At 38.3% G+C, this 20711-nt stretch overlaps 1 protein-coding gene across 2 annotated transcripts in view; it reads left to right on the top strand.

Moving 5' to 3' along the window:
- The window catches only part of IL7 (interleukin 7), a 50798-nt gene extending 30087 nt beyond the window's left edge, over positions 1–20711 (top strand). The window contains exons 2-5 of one of the 2 annotated variants that reach the window (XM_015568721.1): positions 10074–10154; positions 11163–11294; positions 16388–16441; positions 19518–20711. In XM_015568721.1, the coding sequence (XP_015424207.1) occupies positions 10074–10154; positions 11163–11294; positions 16388–16441; positions 19518–19637 (387 nt within the window). In that variant the 3' untranslated portion in view covers positions 19638–20711. The remainder of the gene's footprint in view (positions 1–10073; positions 10155–11162; positions 11295–16387; positions 16442–19517) is intronic. The other variant, XM_015568724.1, reaches the window with a different exon arrangement.

Below are 20711 nucleotides of genomic sequence, written 5' to 3'. Positions count from 1 at the left end.
CGGCGTGCACCTCCATACCTCTGCAGTTTATTTTCGCACCTCCTCTGAGTCTCAGTGTGCTTTTCTTTTTCCATCTAGTTGTAGAATTTCCACTCAACCAGCCTTCCTGTGGTTCTGGAGGATGTCCATTTTGTCTTTTAGTTATATTTTTAAAGTGTTGTGCAAGGCAGCAATTTCACGTGTTTACCTATGCCGCCATCTTGGTTTCTCCTACCTTCTCTTTTCTTATTGAGTCAGCCAGGACTTACCAAACAGTGTTGAAAGCAATGGTGAGAAGAACATCCTTGCCTTGTTTCTGACCTTAGGAAAGCGTTTAAAGCATAATTTCTTGGGGTACAGAATTCTAGGTTGTTGGTTTTCTATCTCAACACTTTAAACATTTCACTGGGCTCTCTTCTTGCTTGCATGTGTTCTGAGGATCAGTTGGTTATAATTCTTTGCTCCTTTATAAGTAAGGTCCCACCCCAGACCTTTTTTTCCCATGAATGTTCCATAATCTCTGATTTTCTAAACTTTGGGTGTGATATGCATAGGTATATGATTTAGGGCATTTATCCTACTTGGTAGTTCTTGAGCTTCCTTGTTCTGTGGTTTTATGTGTGACATTAATTTGGAGAAAATTTTCAGTTACCATTGCTTCAAATACTGCTTCTGTTTTTTTTTCTCCTTCTTCTCTGATATTTACACTGTGCATATATTACACACTTTTGTAGGTGTCCACAGCTCTTAGCTATTCACTTTTGTTTCTCCCCCAGTATTTTCTTCTCTTTACTTTTCAGTTTTGGAAGTTTCCATTGTCATATCTCAAGTTCAGAGATTCTTTCCACAGCCATGTTTGTTTAATAAAGAGCCCATTATTCTATTACAGTTTTTTTAATCTGTAGAATTTCTTATGCTTCTTTCTTAGAATTCCCACTTCAGTCTTATACATTTTCTATTTTCCTTTTCTATTTTCTACTTTCCTTATTAAAGTCCTTGGCATGTTAATCATAGTTATTGTTTTTTATTAGTTCCAGGAGGTTTTTAATTAATTTATTTTTTCTTAATTTGTATACCTTCTATTTCTCTTTCTTTTCTTAATGAGACAGCCAGGACTTCAAAAACAGTATCTGGTAATTCCAACATTTCTGCCATATCAAACTCTGGTTCTGATAAATGCTCTGTCTCTTCCAATTGTACTTTTATTGCCTTTTCGTATGCCTGGTAACTTTTGTTGAAATGTGAACAGGTTGTACTGGGTAAAAAGATGTGTGGTAAATGGGCTTTAGTAAGGGAGTGGAAACTGTTGGGAGAAGGGAAGCATCTCATGGTCCCTGAGTAGGTTTTAGTCTTTTTATGAGTCTGTGCCCCTGGGCTGTAACTTGACTAGTGTTTCTCAGTACTTGCCACCCATAGGTGAGACAGAATGGCTAGAGGGGACTAAGGTGGGTATTTTCCTTACACGATATAGATTAGGCTGTGATAAAACCCCAGTACGTTAGGCTCTGGTTATAGTTTCTCCTGAGAGCAGACCTTGTTAAGAAAATAATTCTCAGGAGGGTTTCCAAAATAGTGGTGGAGTAAGTGGAAGCTACACCAACACTCTCCTAGGACCTAACTGTAAATACAACTAAAATACAGAAAAACCACCTTGAAAAATCAACTAAAGACTAACTAGAGAGAATTCTGATAACTAAGAATGTAAAGTGGAGACTGCATAGAGACTAGTGGGAGGGGCAGAAACACAAGAGGGCTGGCTGGGCTCCTACAGTTAGCAGCTGAAGTTCCAGAGGAATATCTCAGCTGTGTGTGTTGCAAGGGGCATCCCCACTGAAAACTCTGGGATCTAAACTCCAAGCTGGGCTCCCCATCCCAGAGCACCAAAACTGAGAGAGGTGCCCATACAACAATTGGCTGTGAAAAGCAGCAGGGTTGCTATCTACCAAGGAAAGAAGGCTGGAAATGCAGGCACCCTCTTAAAGGGCCAGTGCACAAAATATCATGTGCAGCCTCTCTCCTTGGGCTCTGGCAGAGGGAGGGCAGAGTGGACTGGAGCTGCATGAAGAGAGTCCAAGGTTGGGAGCTGTGGGATTTGAGTCCAGAGGGCAGTCACCCTGGTTTCCTGTGCTGAATCTTTCCCTCGTGCTGAAGAGTTATATCTTTCTCCTGTAGACCTTTGCTATACAGGTGATTTTTGCCTGGGGAAAAGGCAGCTAGCCAACCCTGTTGGAAGACCTCTCACCCCACCCTGTGGTCAATAGCCTGAAGCTAATCCAGATAGAGTGCCAATGGGATTGCAGGCAGAGGCAGATTTCTGGAGGCATTGAGTTTTGCCTGATCTCATCCTGGGCCCAAGGCTAAGAAAAGCAGACACTGTTGCACATCTTGGTCCTTTTCAAAGGTTCCCACAGCCCTAGCAGAGGGAGTCACAAGCTGTGCATTGCTGATAGCTTCAAACAGGTATTCAGGGCCAGTCACAAACAGCATCTGACATTGCCCTGCACGAGAGATTGGGAGTCATAGCATATCTACCTAATACAGAGACTCAAAACCAAACAGGCAGCCAAAATGCAAAGACAAATAAAAAGCCCCAAATGAAAGAACAAGAGAATTCTCCAGAATAAAAGATAAAATAAATAAAGATAAGAAATTTATCAGACATAAAGTTCAGGATAATGATGGCAAGGATGCTCAACAGCATGAGAAAAGATGTAGCAATTATGAAAAAAAAACAGTTGGAAATAATGACATAGCATTAATAAAGAATACATTGGAAGAAATGCACAGAAGATTTAAGAAAGCTGAGAATTGGATCAGTGTATTAGAGGATAGGTAGAAAAATATCATTTAATCAGAGAACCAAAAAGAAAAAAAAAAGTGAAAAAAAACAGGAGGACAGCTTAAAGGGGCTGTGGGACAACATGAAACGTAACAATGTTCGCATAATAGGCATCAAGAAAGTGAAGAAAGTGAGCAAAGGATAGAGAACATGTTTGAAGAAATAATGGCAGAAAACTTTCCTAACCTGAAGGGAAAAATCACACACATTCAGGAGGCACAGAGAGTCCTAAGCAAGAAGAACCCAAACAAGCCCATGTCCAGACACATCATAATTTAAATGCCAAAAATTTAAGACAAAGAGAGACTCTAAAAGGCAGAAAGAGAAAAATAATTTGTTACCTACAAAGAAGCTCCCATAAAGCTGTCAGCTAATTTTTCGTCAGAAACTCTACAGTCCAGAAGGAAATGGCATGAAGTATTCAAGGTAATGAAAAGCAAGAATATAAAACCAAGTTTATATGTCCAACAAGGCTATCATTCAATATACATGGTGAAATAAAGATCTTCCCAGAGGGAAAAAAAAGTAACTAAGTTTATCACTACCAAACCAGCACAGTAAGAAATGCCAAAGGTACTGCTGTAATGAGAAGAGAAACATTGGCATACAGAATTAAAATGGCAATAAATAAGCACCTATCAATAATAACCTTAAATGTAAATGAAGTATATGCTCCAATCAAAAGACATGGGGTAGCTGAATAGATACAAAAACATGACCCAATTATATGCTGTCTACCAAAGACCCACCTCAGAACAAAAGACACACACTATGAGAAAGAAGGGATGGAAAAACATTTTCCATGCAAATGTAAATTAAAAAAAAGGTTGGGGTGGCAATACTCATATCCGACAAAATAGACTTCAAAATGAAGGCCATAACAAGAGACAATAAAGGTCACTACATAATACTAAAAAGTCTCAATCCAACAAGAGGATATAACCCAGCTAAACATATATGCACCCAATATAGCAGTGACTACATATAAAAATAAAAAATTCAGGAGGACTTTAAGGAAAGATTTAGAGCAATACAATCATAGTAGGAGACTTTACACCCCACTGACTTCAGTGGATAGATCTTCCAGACAAAAATTAACAAGGAAACAGAGACTCTAAATTACAACCTAGATCAGATGTATTTAATTGACATTTATAGAACATTTCACCCCAAAGCTGCAGAATATACATTCCTCTCTAGTGCACATGGGTCATTCTCAAATGTAAACCACATGTTAGGGCACAAGTCTATACAAGTTCAAGAAGGTTGAAATCATATCAAGCATTTTCTCAGATCACAATGTAATAAAATTAGAAATCAACTGCAGTAAAAACACTCAGACATATGGAGGCTAAATAGCATGTTATTAAGTGATGAATGGGTTACCAATAAGATCAAGAAAGAAAGCAAAAACTTCCTGGAAACAAATGAAAGTGAACACACAGCAGCCCAAAATCAATGGGACACAGTGAACGCAGTCTTGAGAGGGAAATTTTTAAGAAAAATGCTATATAATAAAGATGCAATAAGCAAATGGTTATTATGCCGTGAAGTGTAATGACGAACCATGTCATGATCAGATCAGCAGGAGGGTGAGGCAGTGAGCTACAAGCAGGCGGCAGAGAGCTACAGGAGGGGGCAGGGCAGCAAGCTACCGGAGGGCAGAGCAGAGGGCAGAGAGCTACAGGAGAGCAGCAGCGAGCTACTGACACACAGATTCGTGCACAGGGCTACTAGTTAATAATAAACTACTTAACCCTACAACTTAAAAAATTAGAAATAGAATAAGAAAAGCCCAGAGTAAGTAGAAGGAAGGAAATACTAAATAGTCAAGGAGAAATAAATGACACAGAGACAAAAAGAAAAAAAAATACAAAAGATCAATGAAACCAAGAGCTGGTTCTTTGAAAAGATAAGCAAGATTGATGGACCCTTAGCCAGACTCATCAAGAAACAGAGAGAGAGCACCCAAATAAATAAGATCAGAAACGAAAGCGGTGAAGTAACAACTAACACCACAGAAATACAAAGGATTGAAAGAAAATACTATTAACAACTAGATGCCAACAACAATGGACAAATTCCTAGAAAAATACAATACTGCAAAACTGAATCAGGAAGAGTCAGAAAACCTGAATAGGCCAATCACAACCGATGAAATTGAAACAGAAAACTCCCAGCAAACAAAAGCCCTGGTCCTCGCCCTAACCCAGTGGTTCTCAACCTTCCTAATGCTACGACTCTTTAATACAGTTCCTCATGTTGACCCTCAACCATAAAATTATTTTCATTGCTACTTCATAACTGTAATTTTGCTACTGTAAATAATATGTACTTATATATGTGTTTTCTGATGGTGTTAGGTAACCCCTGTGAAAGGGTCATTCGACCCCCAAACGGGTCGCGACCCACAGGTTGAGAACTGCTGCTGCCTAACCGGTTTTGCTCAGTGGATAGAGCACCAGCCTGCAGACTGAAGGGTCCCAGGTTTGATTCCAGTCAAGGGCATGTACCTTGGTTGCGGGCACATTCTCAGTAGGGGGTGTGCAGGAGGCAGCTGATCGATATTTCTCTCTCATCGATGTTTCTAACTCTCCATACCTCTCCCTTCCTCTCTGTAAAAAATCAATAAAATGTATTTTTTTTAAAAAGCCCTGGTCCAGATGGATTCACAGGGGAGTTTTACCAAACATTCAAAGAACTAATACCTATCCTAATCAAACTATCCCCAAAAAAATCCCAGAGGAAGGAACACTTCCAACCTCTTTTTATGAGGTCAGCATTGTCCCAATTCCAAAACCAGATAAAGACACTACAAAGAAAATTACATGCCAGTATCCCTGATGAACATAGATGCTAAAATCCTCAATATTAGCAAATCAGATCCAGATATATACTAAAAAGATCATACACCTTGAGCAAGTGTAATTCATTCCAGGAATGCAAGACAAGTACAATATTCACAAATTAATAAACATTAAACATCACATAAACAAATTGAAAGACAAAAATCACAGTATCATATCAATAGATGCAGAAAAAGCATTCAACAAAATCTAACACCCAATTTTTATAATATATTTTTTATTGTTTTCAGAGAGAGGAAAGGATGGGGAGAGAGAGATAGAAATTTAAATGATAGAATAATTGATAGGATGTCTCTTGGTCTCTTGCATGCCCCAAGCTGGGGATCAAGCCCACAACCCAGGCATGAATAAATAAATTGCGTGTGTGTGTGTGTGTGAAGTAGCAACGAAAATAATTTTATGGTTGGGGGTCACCACAACATGAGAAACTGTATTAAAGGGTTGCAGCATTAGGAAGGTTGAGAACCACTGGATTAGACCGTCAAACCTCAGAGGGAAGATAGGGGTGATTTTTTTTGATAAAAACTTTCAGCAAAGTGGGAATATAGGGATCATATCTCAACATAATAAAAGCTATATGTAACAAACCTACAGCCAACATCATACTCAATGGGAAAAAACTAAAACCACTTCCTCTAACAGGAAGAAGACAGTGATGTCTGCTTTCACCACTCTTATTCAACATAGTACTGGAAGTCTTAGCCACAGTGATCACACAAGAAGAAGGAAAAAAAAGGCATCTATATTAGAAAGAAGAAAGTAAAACTCTGATTATTCCCAGATGACATGATACTGTACATAGAAAACCCTAAAGACTCCACCAAAAAACTATTGGGTTTAATAAAGGAATTTGGCGATGTAGCAGGATACAAAATTAACACCCAGAAATTGATGGCATTTTTATGCACCAATAATGAATTCTCAGAAAGAGAAACTAAACAAGCAGTCCCATTTATCATTGCAAGAAAAAATTAAGATACTTAGGAATAAACTTAAAGAAGTAAAAGACTTATACTCAGAAAACTTTAGGAAGTTGAAGAAAGAGATAGAAGAAGATATAAACAAGTGGAAGAATATACCGTGTTCTTGGATTGGTAGAATTAACATAAATAAAATGACCATACTACCCAAAGCAATCTATAGATTCAATGCAATCCCTACTAAAATACCTATTAAAAAGCAATAGCATATTTCACAGATCTAGAACAAATACCTCAAAAATTTATATGGAAGCCAAAAAGCCCCTGAATAGCTACAAGAATCTTGAGAAAGAAGAACAAAGTTGGAGGGATCACAATAACAGATATCAAATTTTACTACAAAGCCACTATCATCAAAACAGTCTGGAACTTTCACAAGAACAGTCATACAGATCAATGGAACAGAAAAGAGACCTCAGAAATTGACCTAAACCATTACTCTCAATTAATATTAGACCAGTGGTTCCCAAACTTATTTGGCCAACCCCCCCTTTTGAGAAAAAATATTACTCAGCGCCCCCTGGAAATTAATTTTTTTAATTTTAATAGCAATTAAACAGAAAGATATATGTATTAATGTTTCTACCTTTTTCATAAAATATAGTAAAGAAAGGTGTAAATTATAAACATTGAAGTTTGAAATTATGAAACTATTTATTGAACTCAGAATAGAAAGGTAATACAAAAAAAGTTAAAACAAATGCACCTGTGGCCATCACCGCCCCCCCCCCCCTGGATTGCTGCAGTGCCCACCAGGGGGCGGTAGCGCCCACTTTGGGAATCACTGTATTAGACAAAGGAGGCAAAAGCATACAATGGAGTCAAGACAGTCTCTTCAATCAATGGTGTTGGGATAATTGGATGTGCAAAAAAATGAAACTAGACCACCAACTTACACCATACACAAGAATAAAATTAACATGGAAAAAGACTTAAAATGTAAATCTTGATACTATAAAAATCTTAGAAGAAACCATAGGCAACAAAATCTCAGATATCTCTTGTAGCAATATGTTTGCTGATACATCCCCTAGAGCAGGGGTTCTCAAACTACAGCCCATGAGCCACATACAAATACAAATATTGTATTTGTTCCCATTTTGTTTTTTTACTTCAAAATAAGATATGTGCAGTGTGCATAGGAATTTGTTCATAGTTTGTTTTTTTTTAAACTATAGTCCGGCCCTCCAATGGTCTGAGGGACAGTGAACTGGCCCCCTGTTTAAAAAGTTTGAGAACCCCTGTCCTAGAGCAAAGGAAACTAAGAAGGTCTAGGAATATATCCTAAGAAACTTGAAACACTAATCCGAAAGAATGTATACACCCCTGTGTTCATAGCAGCTTTATTTACAACTAGAGGCCCGATGCACGAAAATTCATGCAAGAGTAAGCCTTCCTTCCCCTGGCTGCTGGCACTGGCTTCCCTCTGGCACCCAGGACCCAGCTGTTTCCCTCCTCTGGCTGCCCGCAGACACCCGGGACCCAGGCTGGCTTCCCTTGGGCCCCCGCTTTGTCAGGGAGGACATCCAGAAGACATCATGTCTCATTAGCATATTACCATTTTGTTATTATAGGTAGCTAAGATCTGGAAACAGCCCATGTGCCCATCAGTAGATGAGTGGGTAAAAAAGCTGTGGTACATTTATACCATGGAATACTATGCAGCAGTAAAAAAGGATCTCTCCCCCTTTGAGACAGCATGGAGAGACCTGGAGAGTATTGTGCTAAGAGAAATAAGCTTCTCAGAGAAAGACAAGTATCACATGATCTCACTCATATGTGGAATCTAATGAACCAAATAAAATGATGAACAAAATGGATCCTGAGATATAGAAGATGGAACAGACTGACAAATCTCAGGGAAGACCGTGAAGGGTGGGTGGGTGAGAAGAGATCAATCAAAAAACATGTATGCATATATGCATAATCCATGGACACAGACAATAGGGGGCGGGCTAGAAGAGGTCAATGGAGGTGAAAAAGGGGGACATGTGAAATACTTTCAACAATAAAGATTTGGAAAAGAAAAAGAACATAATACTCTGGCATATTTCAGAATGGTTTTCCTTCCCTCCCTTTGCCAGGAGCATAAAGCGATTTTTTTCAGATATTCACTGTGAGGAATTCATAAAAATCCTGCAGGTAAAATTCAGGAAAATGCCCCCCCCTCGCCCTCCGCACCCGATGATAGGATCTTCTTAGAGTCTTTAGCTCTCAGACTTGTCCACTCTGAGCTTTCAGCAATTAATTCACCAACTGTAGTTGAGGTTTCCCTACCCCAGCACTGTTTCCCATGAGGTTTTTGCTCCTGTACATTGTGATTATTGTATCCACCTGTCTGTCCCTCCAATATTTGGGGCAGCAGTTTGCCCTGTGACCTCACTTTTCTGATGGATATAAGAAGAGTTCCAGATTCTTTAGTCGGTTCAACTTCTTACTAGTTATGATCAAACTAGAGGCCAGGTGCATGAAATTCATGCATTCGGGGGGGGGGGCCTTCAGCCCAGCCTGCACCTAGTCCAGGAGCCCTCAGGAGATGTCCAACTGACGGCTTAGGGCCAATCCCCCTGGCTGCTGGCACTGGCTTCCCTCTGGCACCCAGGACCCTGGGGATTGGGCCTAAGCCGTCAGTTGGACATCCTCAGCACTGCCATGGAGGTGGGAGAGACTCCCTCCACCACTGCTTCACTTGCCAGCCATGAGCTCGGCTTCTGGCTGAGCAGCATTCCCCCTGTGGGAGCACACTGACCACCAGGGGGCAGCTCCTGCATTAAGTGTCTACCCCCTGGTGGTTAGTGTGAGTCATAGTGACTGGTATTCTGCCATTCAGTCGATTTGCATATTAGAGTTTGATTATATAGGCTAGTTACAATACACACAGATGCCATTCCATTGTTTCTTAGCAAATGCCCACCTCAACCATCCCAAACAAGTTGGATTGTTAAAAATGCTGCAGAATGACTCTACTTTACTCTCTCAAGAGTTTTTCCCTTCATTCTAATGAAAATTCCCTTTTTTACTGTTTGATAGTGGCAGGAAATTGGGCCAAATAATCTCTTAAATGCATTTCAACTTTAAGATCTCAAAGTTACAATATTTTCTGTTTATAGTATAACTTCTAAAATAGGTGCTTTTATTCCCTAAATGAGTCAGATTCTTTCAGTGATTTCTGGGGTTAAACTATGGAGTCGGGAGGGAGCTCTGTGTCTGTGAGGCTTTGTGTATATACTTGTTTATTCTTCAACTATAGAAACTATTCTTCATGCCTAGTCAGCTAAGCCAAGCTAAAGGTATTTTCCTGAAAATGTACATATAACTACCAAGTATTATAACGTTGTTATTTTTATAATTACTCCATATTAGAAAACTACCCAGTTTAATAATTTAATTTTATATTATTTATTACAGGACAGGATAAGAGAAAATGATAGCAATTGCCTGAATAATGAACCTAACTTTTTTAAAAAGCATTCATGTGATGATGATAAGGTAATGATAATTATTTGGAGTTTGTATGTCATTCGAGCTTGATTTCATAGAAGCTTATATGCTTTTGTAGCTGTTAGATAATTATATTGATTATATTAATAACTTATTCTTTTGGCTCTAAGCAGGCAGTTCCCATTGATCTATTAAGTCATCCTGTGGTGTTCTTTTATACTCTTATTTTACAAATAGTCCTGCACTTATTTGATAAATATGTTTACTTTAGCATTTCACTTTTCACTTATAAAATGCTAGAACTGTTGAATTCAAAGAGACACACATCTCTTATTTCTGAAATCTTTATGAAGGAAAATGCTTGCTAGGGCATAATTTAGTTGTAGGCATTTAGAAATTGTTTTCTTTTAATATTTGCTAATCTTCACACCACGACAACTTCTAGTTGGTGTAAAACTTTCAACAAACGCTTGTGTGATTTCTTTCCACAAAAACCAGTGTGGTATTCAACAGTCTTTTTAAAAAATAATAGCTGAGTTAACCTTATGGCATCTAATAGTCTATAGTCATAAGTTCTTATTTTTAAAATTTCTATAATTACAGTGTGATTTGTTTTAGGTGAATATCACTTTTTATTTTCCTATTACCAGCTACTCATCCATAGCTCAAAATGTACAACATCATAACAATAAGAAAGCCACACATACCTTTCATTGTCGTTGCTTCCAGAAGACCTCTCCCTTGGTTATCTTGCTTAAAATTAAATAAACTTGTTATGTGCCCACCCACAAGGGGTAAGATCATACATACATTACAGAGAAAGAGAATTTTAAAAGCTAATCATTAAACTGAGTTCCAGGCCCTTCAGGCTGTCAGCTTCTAGGCCACAGTTTCAGTCCAGTTACTTGTCAGTCATGTGATTAACTGGAAAAGAAAGCTGGGTGGAGGTGGGGTATTGCTTAGCAACAGGGTTCTGGCTTTAGGATCCTTAAGAAAGCTTTTCATTTCATAATATTTTATTTGAACCACAGCCCTTCTGATTTTTTTCTGTAATAGGAAGCTACGTTTTTAAAAACTGCTGCTCGCAAGTTGAAGCAATTTCTTAAAATGAATATCCATGAGGAATTCAAGCTCCACTTATCAATAGTTTCACAGGGCACATTAAAACTGTTGAACTGCACCAGGAAGGTAAGCTGAGGACTATTTATTTTGAACAAAAGTATAAACTACTCCCCTTATAGTTTTATTAGAGATATTATCATTCTCTAATGATCCACCATCATAGAATCTAAGTGCTTATTATAACTTAATCTTGAAATACATTTACTCAACTCTGGAAGAGGAAGATCGCAACTTGAAAATACCTATTTTTCTCTTGGCTAGGGCAAATCAATAGTTCTAAAAGGGGAGTAAAAGTGAATGCATATTTCATTGCCTTAACAACTTTCAAGGAGGCTAGTGTGATAAGTGGGGTGGGGAAAGGTAAATTTTTATCACTAAAACTTATTAATATTTTTAATCCACATATGTCTAGATTTATAAAAACTCATAGCAAATAAAACAGGTAAAATGTATTTAACAAATATCTTCCTCATTAACACTGGGCATGTACACTGAGTGGCCAGATTATTATGACCACCTGATGTTTGTAGGCAAATTAGCTGTACACTGCATCGTATGGGCCGAAGGCCTGTTCGAACACCTTTGCTGTCTGCTGTTACCAAGATAAAACGTCTCCAATTCGCACAGGAACACAAGGATTGGACAGTCTAGCATTGGAAAAAAGTCATGTGGTCCGATGAATCATGTTTCCAGTTGCATCATGCAGATGGCAGAGTGAGAATTTGGCGGAAACAGCATGAAAGCATGCACCTCACATGCACGAATACAACCCTTCACGCTGGTGAGGGCAGTGTTGTGGTTGGGGCATGTTTTCCTGGCATGATTGCCATCAGGCAGCTGGTTCCACAACCATCAAATCTCACAGAACTTGACAGTGCTATTCATCAGGCCTGGTGTCAGATTCCTCGCATCACCTTTCAACATCTCGAGGAGTCAGTGCCAAGAAGAATCGCCGCAGTATTGAAGGCAAAAGGTGGCCCAACGAAGTCCTGATGGGGTGGTCATAATAATCTGGCCACTCAGTGTATATGACCAACAATTTTCTATTTCTTTGTTTCAATAATTTTGATAAGTATAGGGCTAATTTTTCCCTACTGCCTGCTAGCGGTTGTTAAGCAAACAAAATTAAAAAAATTGGAAAAGATTATCTTGAGTGTAGAAAGTTTCTTAATCTATAAAATGAAGGGAAAATAATAGTATACATTATAGGCTATTGAAGATTAAATGGCATAACTCATGTAAAATGCTTAGGATCAAAAAGGTTTCGATAAGTGTTATATTATTATTACAATTAACCTTCTCTTCAGGAATTTTACCAGCTGCCACACAAAGCCAAAAGGTTTCTTATGATTTTTTAAAAGAAAATTTTTAGGATAGAAAAAGGGTTGTGTGTTATTTTTTAAAACCAGTAGTTGCCCACAGCTCAAGTGGTAAAACTGTTTTTGCGCCCTCCTGGTAGTGATGACAAAGATGACGTAAGCTGAACCAGTTCCCTTATCATGTGTTAGGTACACAGTGCCAGCCAGTCTCCTCCTGGTGCCCTGGGTTTGCCAAACTTATTTCCCATTTTGTCCCCTTACGTATGTTAGTCTCTTTTCTATAATTCTGATCTGCCCTGGTCTACATCCTTCAAGGCCACACTCAAGATTCATGAAGACTTCATAGTCTAGCCTACCAGCTCTTAATCCTTATTCATAGTGATATCAAACTACTGTCTAGTGCAAGAAAGGCCAATAGGTTCATTGTTGCTTACACATCCAAATGCTTAGTAATGCCTGTTGGAAACACCATGTTGTGTATTAGCCTCAAGTCAAGGCTCAACTGAAAAACTGCAGACAAACTAGTGATATCACCTCTTCCCCTAAGAAGGGTAGGGGTTATGGGTATGCTATGTATTTGCATTTCCTTCTCTCATGTGCTGAGCTTTGCATGGATCACCATGTTCCAAAATCAACTAACTGTCAAGAAGGAAAACACAAATGATTTATTCTTAAAATTAAATAAAATTATGTCACAAAATTAACTAACCTGATACAATCTGCATTTTTCTTAAAATGATAAGGTAAGATATTAAGTACAGTCAGCTACGTTGACTTTTCCTCGTGAGTCAGGTCTGCATGTACTATTGATTATTTCATTTTGCTTCTGATAGATAAAGCACAATAAAATGTATGGTCAGGATTTCACAATTTAATGATGACTTTATTTTCATATTGATTAAAATTCTAGTGTTGTTTGTTACTATACCCTTCTGTATTAGGTTTTTTACTTTATTTATTTATTTATTTATTTAAATTTATCTTTATTGTTGAAAACATTGCAGATGTCCCCCCACCTCCATATATTAGTTTTTCATGCCTCACAGGCATTAAGACAGTGCTGGGCATACCTGCAGGATCCAGGGCATTCAGAAGATAATTTCTCTTGCTTCTTCCTTTCCCTCATCCTCATACAGGCATACCTCGGAGATATTGTGGGTTCAGTTCCAGACCACCCCAAAAGAGCGAGTCGCTGAATTATTTTTTGTTTCCTAGTGTATATAAAAGTCATGTTTACACTGCATTGTAGTCTATTAAGTGTGCAATAACATTATGCCTAAAGATGTACATGCCAAAAATACTTTATTGCAAAAAAATGCTAAACATCATCTGAGCCTTTGAGTAGTAATCTTTTGCTGCTGGAGGGTCTTGTCTTGATGTTGATAGTTACCGACTGATGTGGGGTGTTGCTATAGGTTGAAGAGGCTGTAGCAATTTCTTAAAATAAGACAACAATGAAGTTTGTCACATCAATCGACTCTTCCTTTCATGAGTGATTTCTCTGTCCCATGTGATGTTGTTTGATAGCATTTTACCCACATAGAGCTTCTTACAAAATTGGAATCACTCTTCTCAAATCTTGCTGGTGCTTTATCAACTAAGTTTATGTCATATTCTAAGTCCTTTGTTGTCGTTTCAATATTCTTCACAGCACCTCCACCAGGAGTAGATTCCATTACTTAACCCTATGGAGCAACTTCTCAGCCATTAAGGCTTTGTCATGAGATGCAGCAATTCAGTCCCATCTTCAGGCTCCACTTCTAATTCTAGTTCTCGCCATTTCTACTGCATATGCAGTTCCCTCCTCCATTGAAGTCTTGAACCCCAAAAAGTCATCCATGAGGGTTAGAAACAACTTCTTCCAAAGTCCTGTTAATGTCGATATTTTGACCTTGTCCCATGAGTCATGAATGTTCTTACTAGCATCTGGAATGGTGAATCCTTTTCCAGGTTTTCCATTTACTTTGCCCAGATCCATCAGAGGAATCACTATCTATGGCAGCTACAGCCTTTTGACAGGTATTTCTCTTTTTTAAAAAAATATATTTTATTGATTTTTTACAGAGAGGAAGGGAGAAGGATAAAGAGTTAGAAACGTCGATGGGAGAGAAACATCTATCAGCTGCCTCCTGCACACCTCCTACTGGGGATATGCCTGCAACCAAGGTACATGCCCTTGACTGGAATCAAACCTGGGACCCTTCAGTCTGCAGGCCGACGCTCAATCCACTGAGCCAAACCAGTTAGGGCTTGACAGGTATTTCTTAAATAATCAGACTTGCAAGTTGAAATTACTCCTTGTTCCATGGACTGCAGAATGGATGTTAACAGGTATGAAAACAACATTAAACTGGTTGTCTAGTTCCATCAGAGCTCTTGGATGGCCAGGTGCATTGTCCATGAGCAGTAGTATTTCAAAGGGAATCTTTTTTCCTGAGCAGTAAGTCCTAACAATTGGTTTAAAATATTCAGCAAACCGTGTTGTGAACCGATGTGCTGTCATCCAGGCTTTGTTGCATTTAAAGAACACAGGCAGAGTAGATTGGACATAATACTTAAGGGCCCTAGGATTTTCAGAATGGAAACTGAGCACTGGCTTCAGCTTAAAGTCACCAGCGACATTAGCCCCTAACAAGAGTCAGCCTTTGAAGCTCTGAAGCCAAGCTTTGGCTTTCCCTCTCTAGCTGTGGAAGTCCTAGTTATCTTCTTCCAAATGAGGGTGTTTCATCCACATTGAATCTGTTGTTTAATGCAGCATCTTCGGTAATTATCTGAGCTAGATCTTCTGCATAGCTTGCTGCAGCTTCTACACCAGCATTCGCGGCTTCACCTTGCACTTTGTGTTATGGAGAGGACTTCTTTCCTTAACCTCATAACCAACCTCTGCAGCTTCAGACTTTCCTTCTGCAGCCTCCTCACCTCTCAGCCTTCATAGGATTGAAGAGTTAGGGCCTTGCTCTGGATTAGACTCTGGCTTGAGGGAATGTTGTGGCTTGACCCTCTATCCAGACCACCAAAACTTTCTCCAGATCAGCAATAAGGCTGTTTGGCTTTCTTATCATTCATCAGTTCACTGGAGTAAGCACTTTTAATTTCCTTCAAGGACATTCCTATTGCTTTCACAATTTGGCTAACTTTGGAGCAAGAGGCCTAGCTTTCAAACCATCTTGGCTTTCGACATGCCTTCCTCCCTAAGCTTACTCATTTCTCTCTTTTGATTTAAAGTGAGATATGCAACTCTTCCTTTCACTTGTACTCTTAGCGGCCATTGTAGGGTTATTACTTGTGTCTCAGTGGATGAGGAGGCCCAGGGAGAGGGAGTGAGATAGAGGAATGGCTGGTCAGGACACAGTATTTATCAGTCAAGTTCACCATTTTATGTGGGTACAGTTCATGGCGCCCCACAATAATTGCAATAGTAACATCAAAGATCACTGATAACAGATTACCATAACAAATATAATAATGGAAAAGCTTGAAATATTGAGAGAATTACCAAAATGTGACACAGACATACAAAGCAAACTAATGTTGGAAAAATGGTGATGACAGACTTGTTCAATGCAGGGTGGCCACAAACCTTCAATTTGTAAAATAAAAAAAAATAAACTCACCATGCAATTATATGGGGAGTGCAATAAAGTGACGCATAATAAAACGAGGTATGCCTGTATTCTACTTCTAAATGAAATGAGTATCTGCTAACAACAAATAATTGAAAGTAGATTCTCAAAAAGATTAGATGAGCTGAGAGTAATATACAAGAATTAGCAATAACATTAATGGGAGAAGCAATAAAGAATTAATATTCAATGTTGTAAATGTAACTTTGTTTTTAAGGATAAAGAAAAAAAACAACCTTCCTTGGGTGAAGTCCAACCCACTAAGAATTTGGTGAGAATAATTGTATAATTTTCTTCCTTTATCAGTTTTTTATTTAACTTAATTTCTTAATGTTTCTCTCTGAATTTTCTTTTTTATAGTTGGTTTTGAAAATACTTTATAATGTTATTAAAAGTAGCAAGAAGGTACTTCTTTGAAATTGCATCCCTTTAAACTGTTTTTTTCTTTAAAAAACACTATTTTATTTTACCTTATATCATTTTTTTTATTTTATTGGGTTGACATTGGTCAACATGAACATATAGGTTTCATGGTTTCATGTGAAGGGTTCTATGTTACAAAATTTGAATATGGCATCATGTGCCCACCATCCAAACCACTATTTTAAAATAAAAGAAGCTAGGGGAAATATCAGAGCATTGATTTTTTTTTAGAAAGCAACAAAATTGAAACATCACTAGGTAATAGATAAAACATGAATTAACTATATAGGAGAAAGTAAACTAGAAAACAAGCATATGAAGAAAAAAAGCCATCCTTATTCCTTAGTAAAGAAATAAAAATTTAACATGAGAACCTATTTTATACCTATTTTATTAGTACAGAGTATTCAATATATACTATAGGTGTATGTGAATATTCTACATTTATAGATCATCTTTATATTACTTAACCTATATAATAAAAGGCTAATATACAAATAGACCGAATGGTGGAATGACCGGTCGCTATGATGCACACTGACCACCAGGGAGGAGACCCTGGTCAGAGCACTCCCACAGGGGGAGTGCCACTCAGCCAGAAGCCAGGCTGACGGCTGGTGAGCACAGCAGCAGTGGCAGGAGCCTCTCCTGCCTCCATGGCAGGCAGACATTCCCCCAAGCAGTCCCGGACTGCGAGAGGGCACAGGCCAGGCTGAGGGACCCACCCCTCCAGTGCACAAATGTCAAGCACCGGTCCTCTAGTATTAAATATTTATACTAACAGATACTATTGCACAAAATTATATAGCAATATAAAAATAAATGTGAATGAAAAACTCAGGATAATGAATTTGATTAAACATTAACCCCTTCCCCAACAATTTTTTTGTTAAAAACGTTTCTTTTTCAGACTAATTTTTTTATTTTGGTTCTATATAGTATTTTTGATGCTGGTTATGAAAACAGTTTGTAACTCGTCTTCCTATAAACCATATTTTTTTACCATATTTTCTTAGTATACTCGTCGACGACTGAAAAAGAACATTTTGTGAAAACGAGTATACACGTTTCTGCCGGGAAAGGGGTTAAATTGATATCAATATTAATTAGGAAAGGACATGTAAAAATGGATGCACCTGGTTCATAAGAGTGATGGGTTCTCCTTTCATATTTCCATTATTATTATAACTAGAGGCCTGTTGCACGAAAAGATTCGTGCAATAGGCCTTCCCTTCCCCTGGCTGCCAGCACCGGTTTTCCTCTGGCCCCCAGGACCCAGGCCTTTGCTCCAGCCAGAGCCGCCTTCAAGCCTTCGCTCCGCCGCTTCGCGCCTGCATATGCAAATTAACCGCCATCTTTGTTGGTGGTTAATTTGCATATCTCCCTGGTTAGCCAATGAGAGGCGCAGCGAAGGTATGGTCAATTACCATGTTTGTCTATTATTAGATAGGATGTCATTTGAGCAATAGATACATGGGAGCATGAAAATCCCGTGCTCCTTTTAGAGAAGGAGCTAGCTTGCTTACCTGGGACTCAGGAAGCCTAGGAATCCCACTTGAACTAGCAGAGTTGAAATGAACACATGAGCAATTTAAACACACTGAGGGCTTCTGGGTAAGAACACATGGGTGGTGGGCACGCAATGCATCATAGAAACATACACTTGAAACCTACATAATCTTATTAACCAATGTCTACCCCAATAAATGTAATTTTTAAAAAAGAAAGGACATGAGAACAACACCAGACAAGAAAAACTGGGAAAGATATAGAAGGGAGATACCATCTGTGTTCTCAGGATTATAGAAATAAAATGGTTCTTGGCTTTTGTCTTTTTAATGAATGTTCACTCTTGGTCTCTGAAGAAAAGTCATGAAATTCTCACATCCATGTATTTCCCATCTGCTTGGTCACATAAACTTAAACATGTACTCTTTAAATATGTCCTGGGACCCTCACTAAAAAGTCTATGAGAAATTCTCCTTCATAATTATCTTTGATATCCGTTGTCTAATATTTTTAATGGATATTTCAAGGCCGTGTGTTAATGTTATTCAACAAACACCTGAAAGAGACCCAAATCTGTGCCTTAACTAAAAATAGAACAACTGAGCTCAAGACCCCGTCATTATACTTACCTGACATGTGACCATAGCGGCTTATTTACCCTCCTTGCGGCTCTTCCCTCATCTGTGAAAGGAGGCAAAATCAGCAATTTCATAGAGTCAAGTAGATACAATGAAAGAATGTGAAGCACATCTGACCTATAAAATACCCAATGACTGGTTGTAATCTCAGGAAGGGTCCCTGCCCTGTCCCAGCCCCACTTCCAGTGGCTCATGGGAGTGTAAGAGTATCAGCAAGGCTGCTCCTTGCTCCTCTCTTCCATGGGAGGTACCTCTTTCTCCGCTCTCCAGAGGCTGTACAGGAAACTGTAGGATTTTCATCAACAAATGAGAGTTAGCTCCTGAGGCACGTGCGGACCGATGGTAGGGTGGACCTTCGGGCACATGCTCACTCAGGTAGATCCTTAGTCATCATCTTTGCTAAAATACGCTGCCTGTTTTCAGTGCTAACTATTTCTTCCACACAAAAATATGTTTTCCCATATTAAAAAACCTAATTGAGTAATTTACAAATACCTTTACAAAAATTTAAATGGCATTTTTGTCCTACTGTTGTAGCCACCAGGCATCGCTCTTGAATGAATTCTAAATCTTAAACCACAACAACCTTGAATTTCCTACATATCATCCCAACTAGAGTTAGAAATCACAGGTTTAAAGTATGATGCAAGAATCTCCTTTCCCATGACACAGAATTTTCAGTAGAACCTAAGATGGTGGAAATTAAAGATTGAATATTTGAAAACATGTATTTTTATAACAAAGTGAACTTAAAACTTTTTTTGCATATTTCTGTAGGAAGAGAAAAAATCTTCAAAGGGACAGAAAAAACAGGATGAAATGTGTTTCCTCATGATACTACTAGAAAAGATAAAAACTTGCTGGAATAAAATTTTGAGTGGCACTAAAGAACATTGAAACGTATGGCGTGACAAAATAAAGACGTGAACTTTAATTGCATCCCTCAAGAGTTGATCTGCTCGTGCAATTTTCCGGGGTAGAACACCTCCCAGAAATTACTGAATGTACTTGCTAAAAATGGGTTAGAGCAATTGAGAAATACATGCTGTGGTACTAGAAGGACACAAACAATGGAACCAAATGCTGCAATCAACGGACTATTTCCTATGTGTGTGCACATGCGTCAGCTGGTGTTAATTTGGGGCTGATTTTTGTAAGACGATCCATGTAAGGTATTAGCTGCAATAATCCTTTTTAGACCTGTTAAAAATGTTCAGGAGACATGTAAAATCTGTGGTGTACCTAAAGGTTACAAGGATTAAAAATTAGCTTTGCTTTATTTCTTTATGGCCTACTATGCATCAGTATAATGCAATGAGTGTGGATAGTGTCATCTTCTGGCAGAGTTGACAGTGAGGTATGGATAATGCCCAAGAGAACAAGTCATGTATCTTAAAGCAGAAACGTAAAGGTTTCCAAGATGCTTTAAGAGGTCTGTGACTGTGTAGCACATTGCCTCCAGTAGATGGCATAGAGAATGTCCTAAAATGAAAACAAAGAATAATTTCACAAAATAGGAAGTCACCTGTTTTAAGGCTGCTAAGCCATAGTACCGAGTTTCTTCTGTCATTTACGTGTAATAAAACTTGTCTAAATGAGTTTGCAATTTGGGAAGTATATTTTTAAGAGAATAATATATGTTGCCTTTTAATTAATAGAGTGTGTATATTTAATTTTGACACTATATCTGTATATAAAAATATTTTCATACAGTATTACGAACAAATTACTTGCTTTGGATAACATTTCTCCTTTGATAATAAATGACCTATGTATTAACACTGTCAGATTCACTTAATCTCAACAGAACTTTTTTCCCAGTTTTATTGGGAAATATTTGACATGTATCACTGTATATGTTTAAGGTATCCGATATGATGGTTTGTTTTACATATATTGTGAAATGATTAACACGATAAGGTCAGCTAACATCCATATTCTCATATAATAAAAAGAAAAGAAAGAAAAAAA

This window comes from Myotis davidii, unplaced genomic scaffold, assembly GCF_000327345.1.
Source record: "Myotis davidii unplaced genomic scaffold, ASM32734v1 scaffold452, whole genome shotgun sequence".
NCBI lineage: Eukaryota > Metazoa > Chordata > Mammalia > Chiroptera > Vespertilionidae > Myotis > Myotis davidii.
The sequence above is the reverse complement of the archived record's forward strand: the minus strand, read 5'-3'. Positions and strand labels throughout refer to the sequence as shown.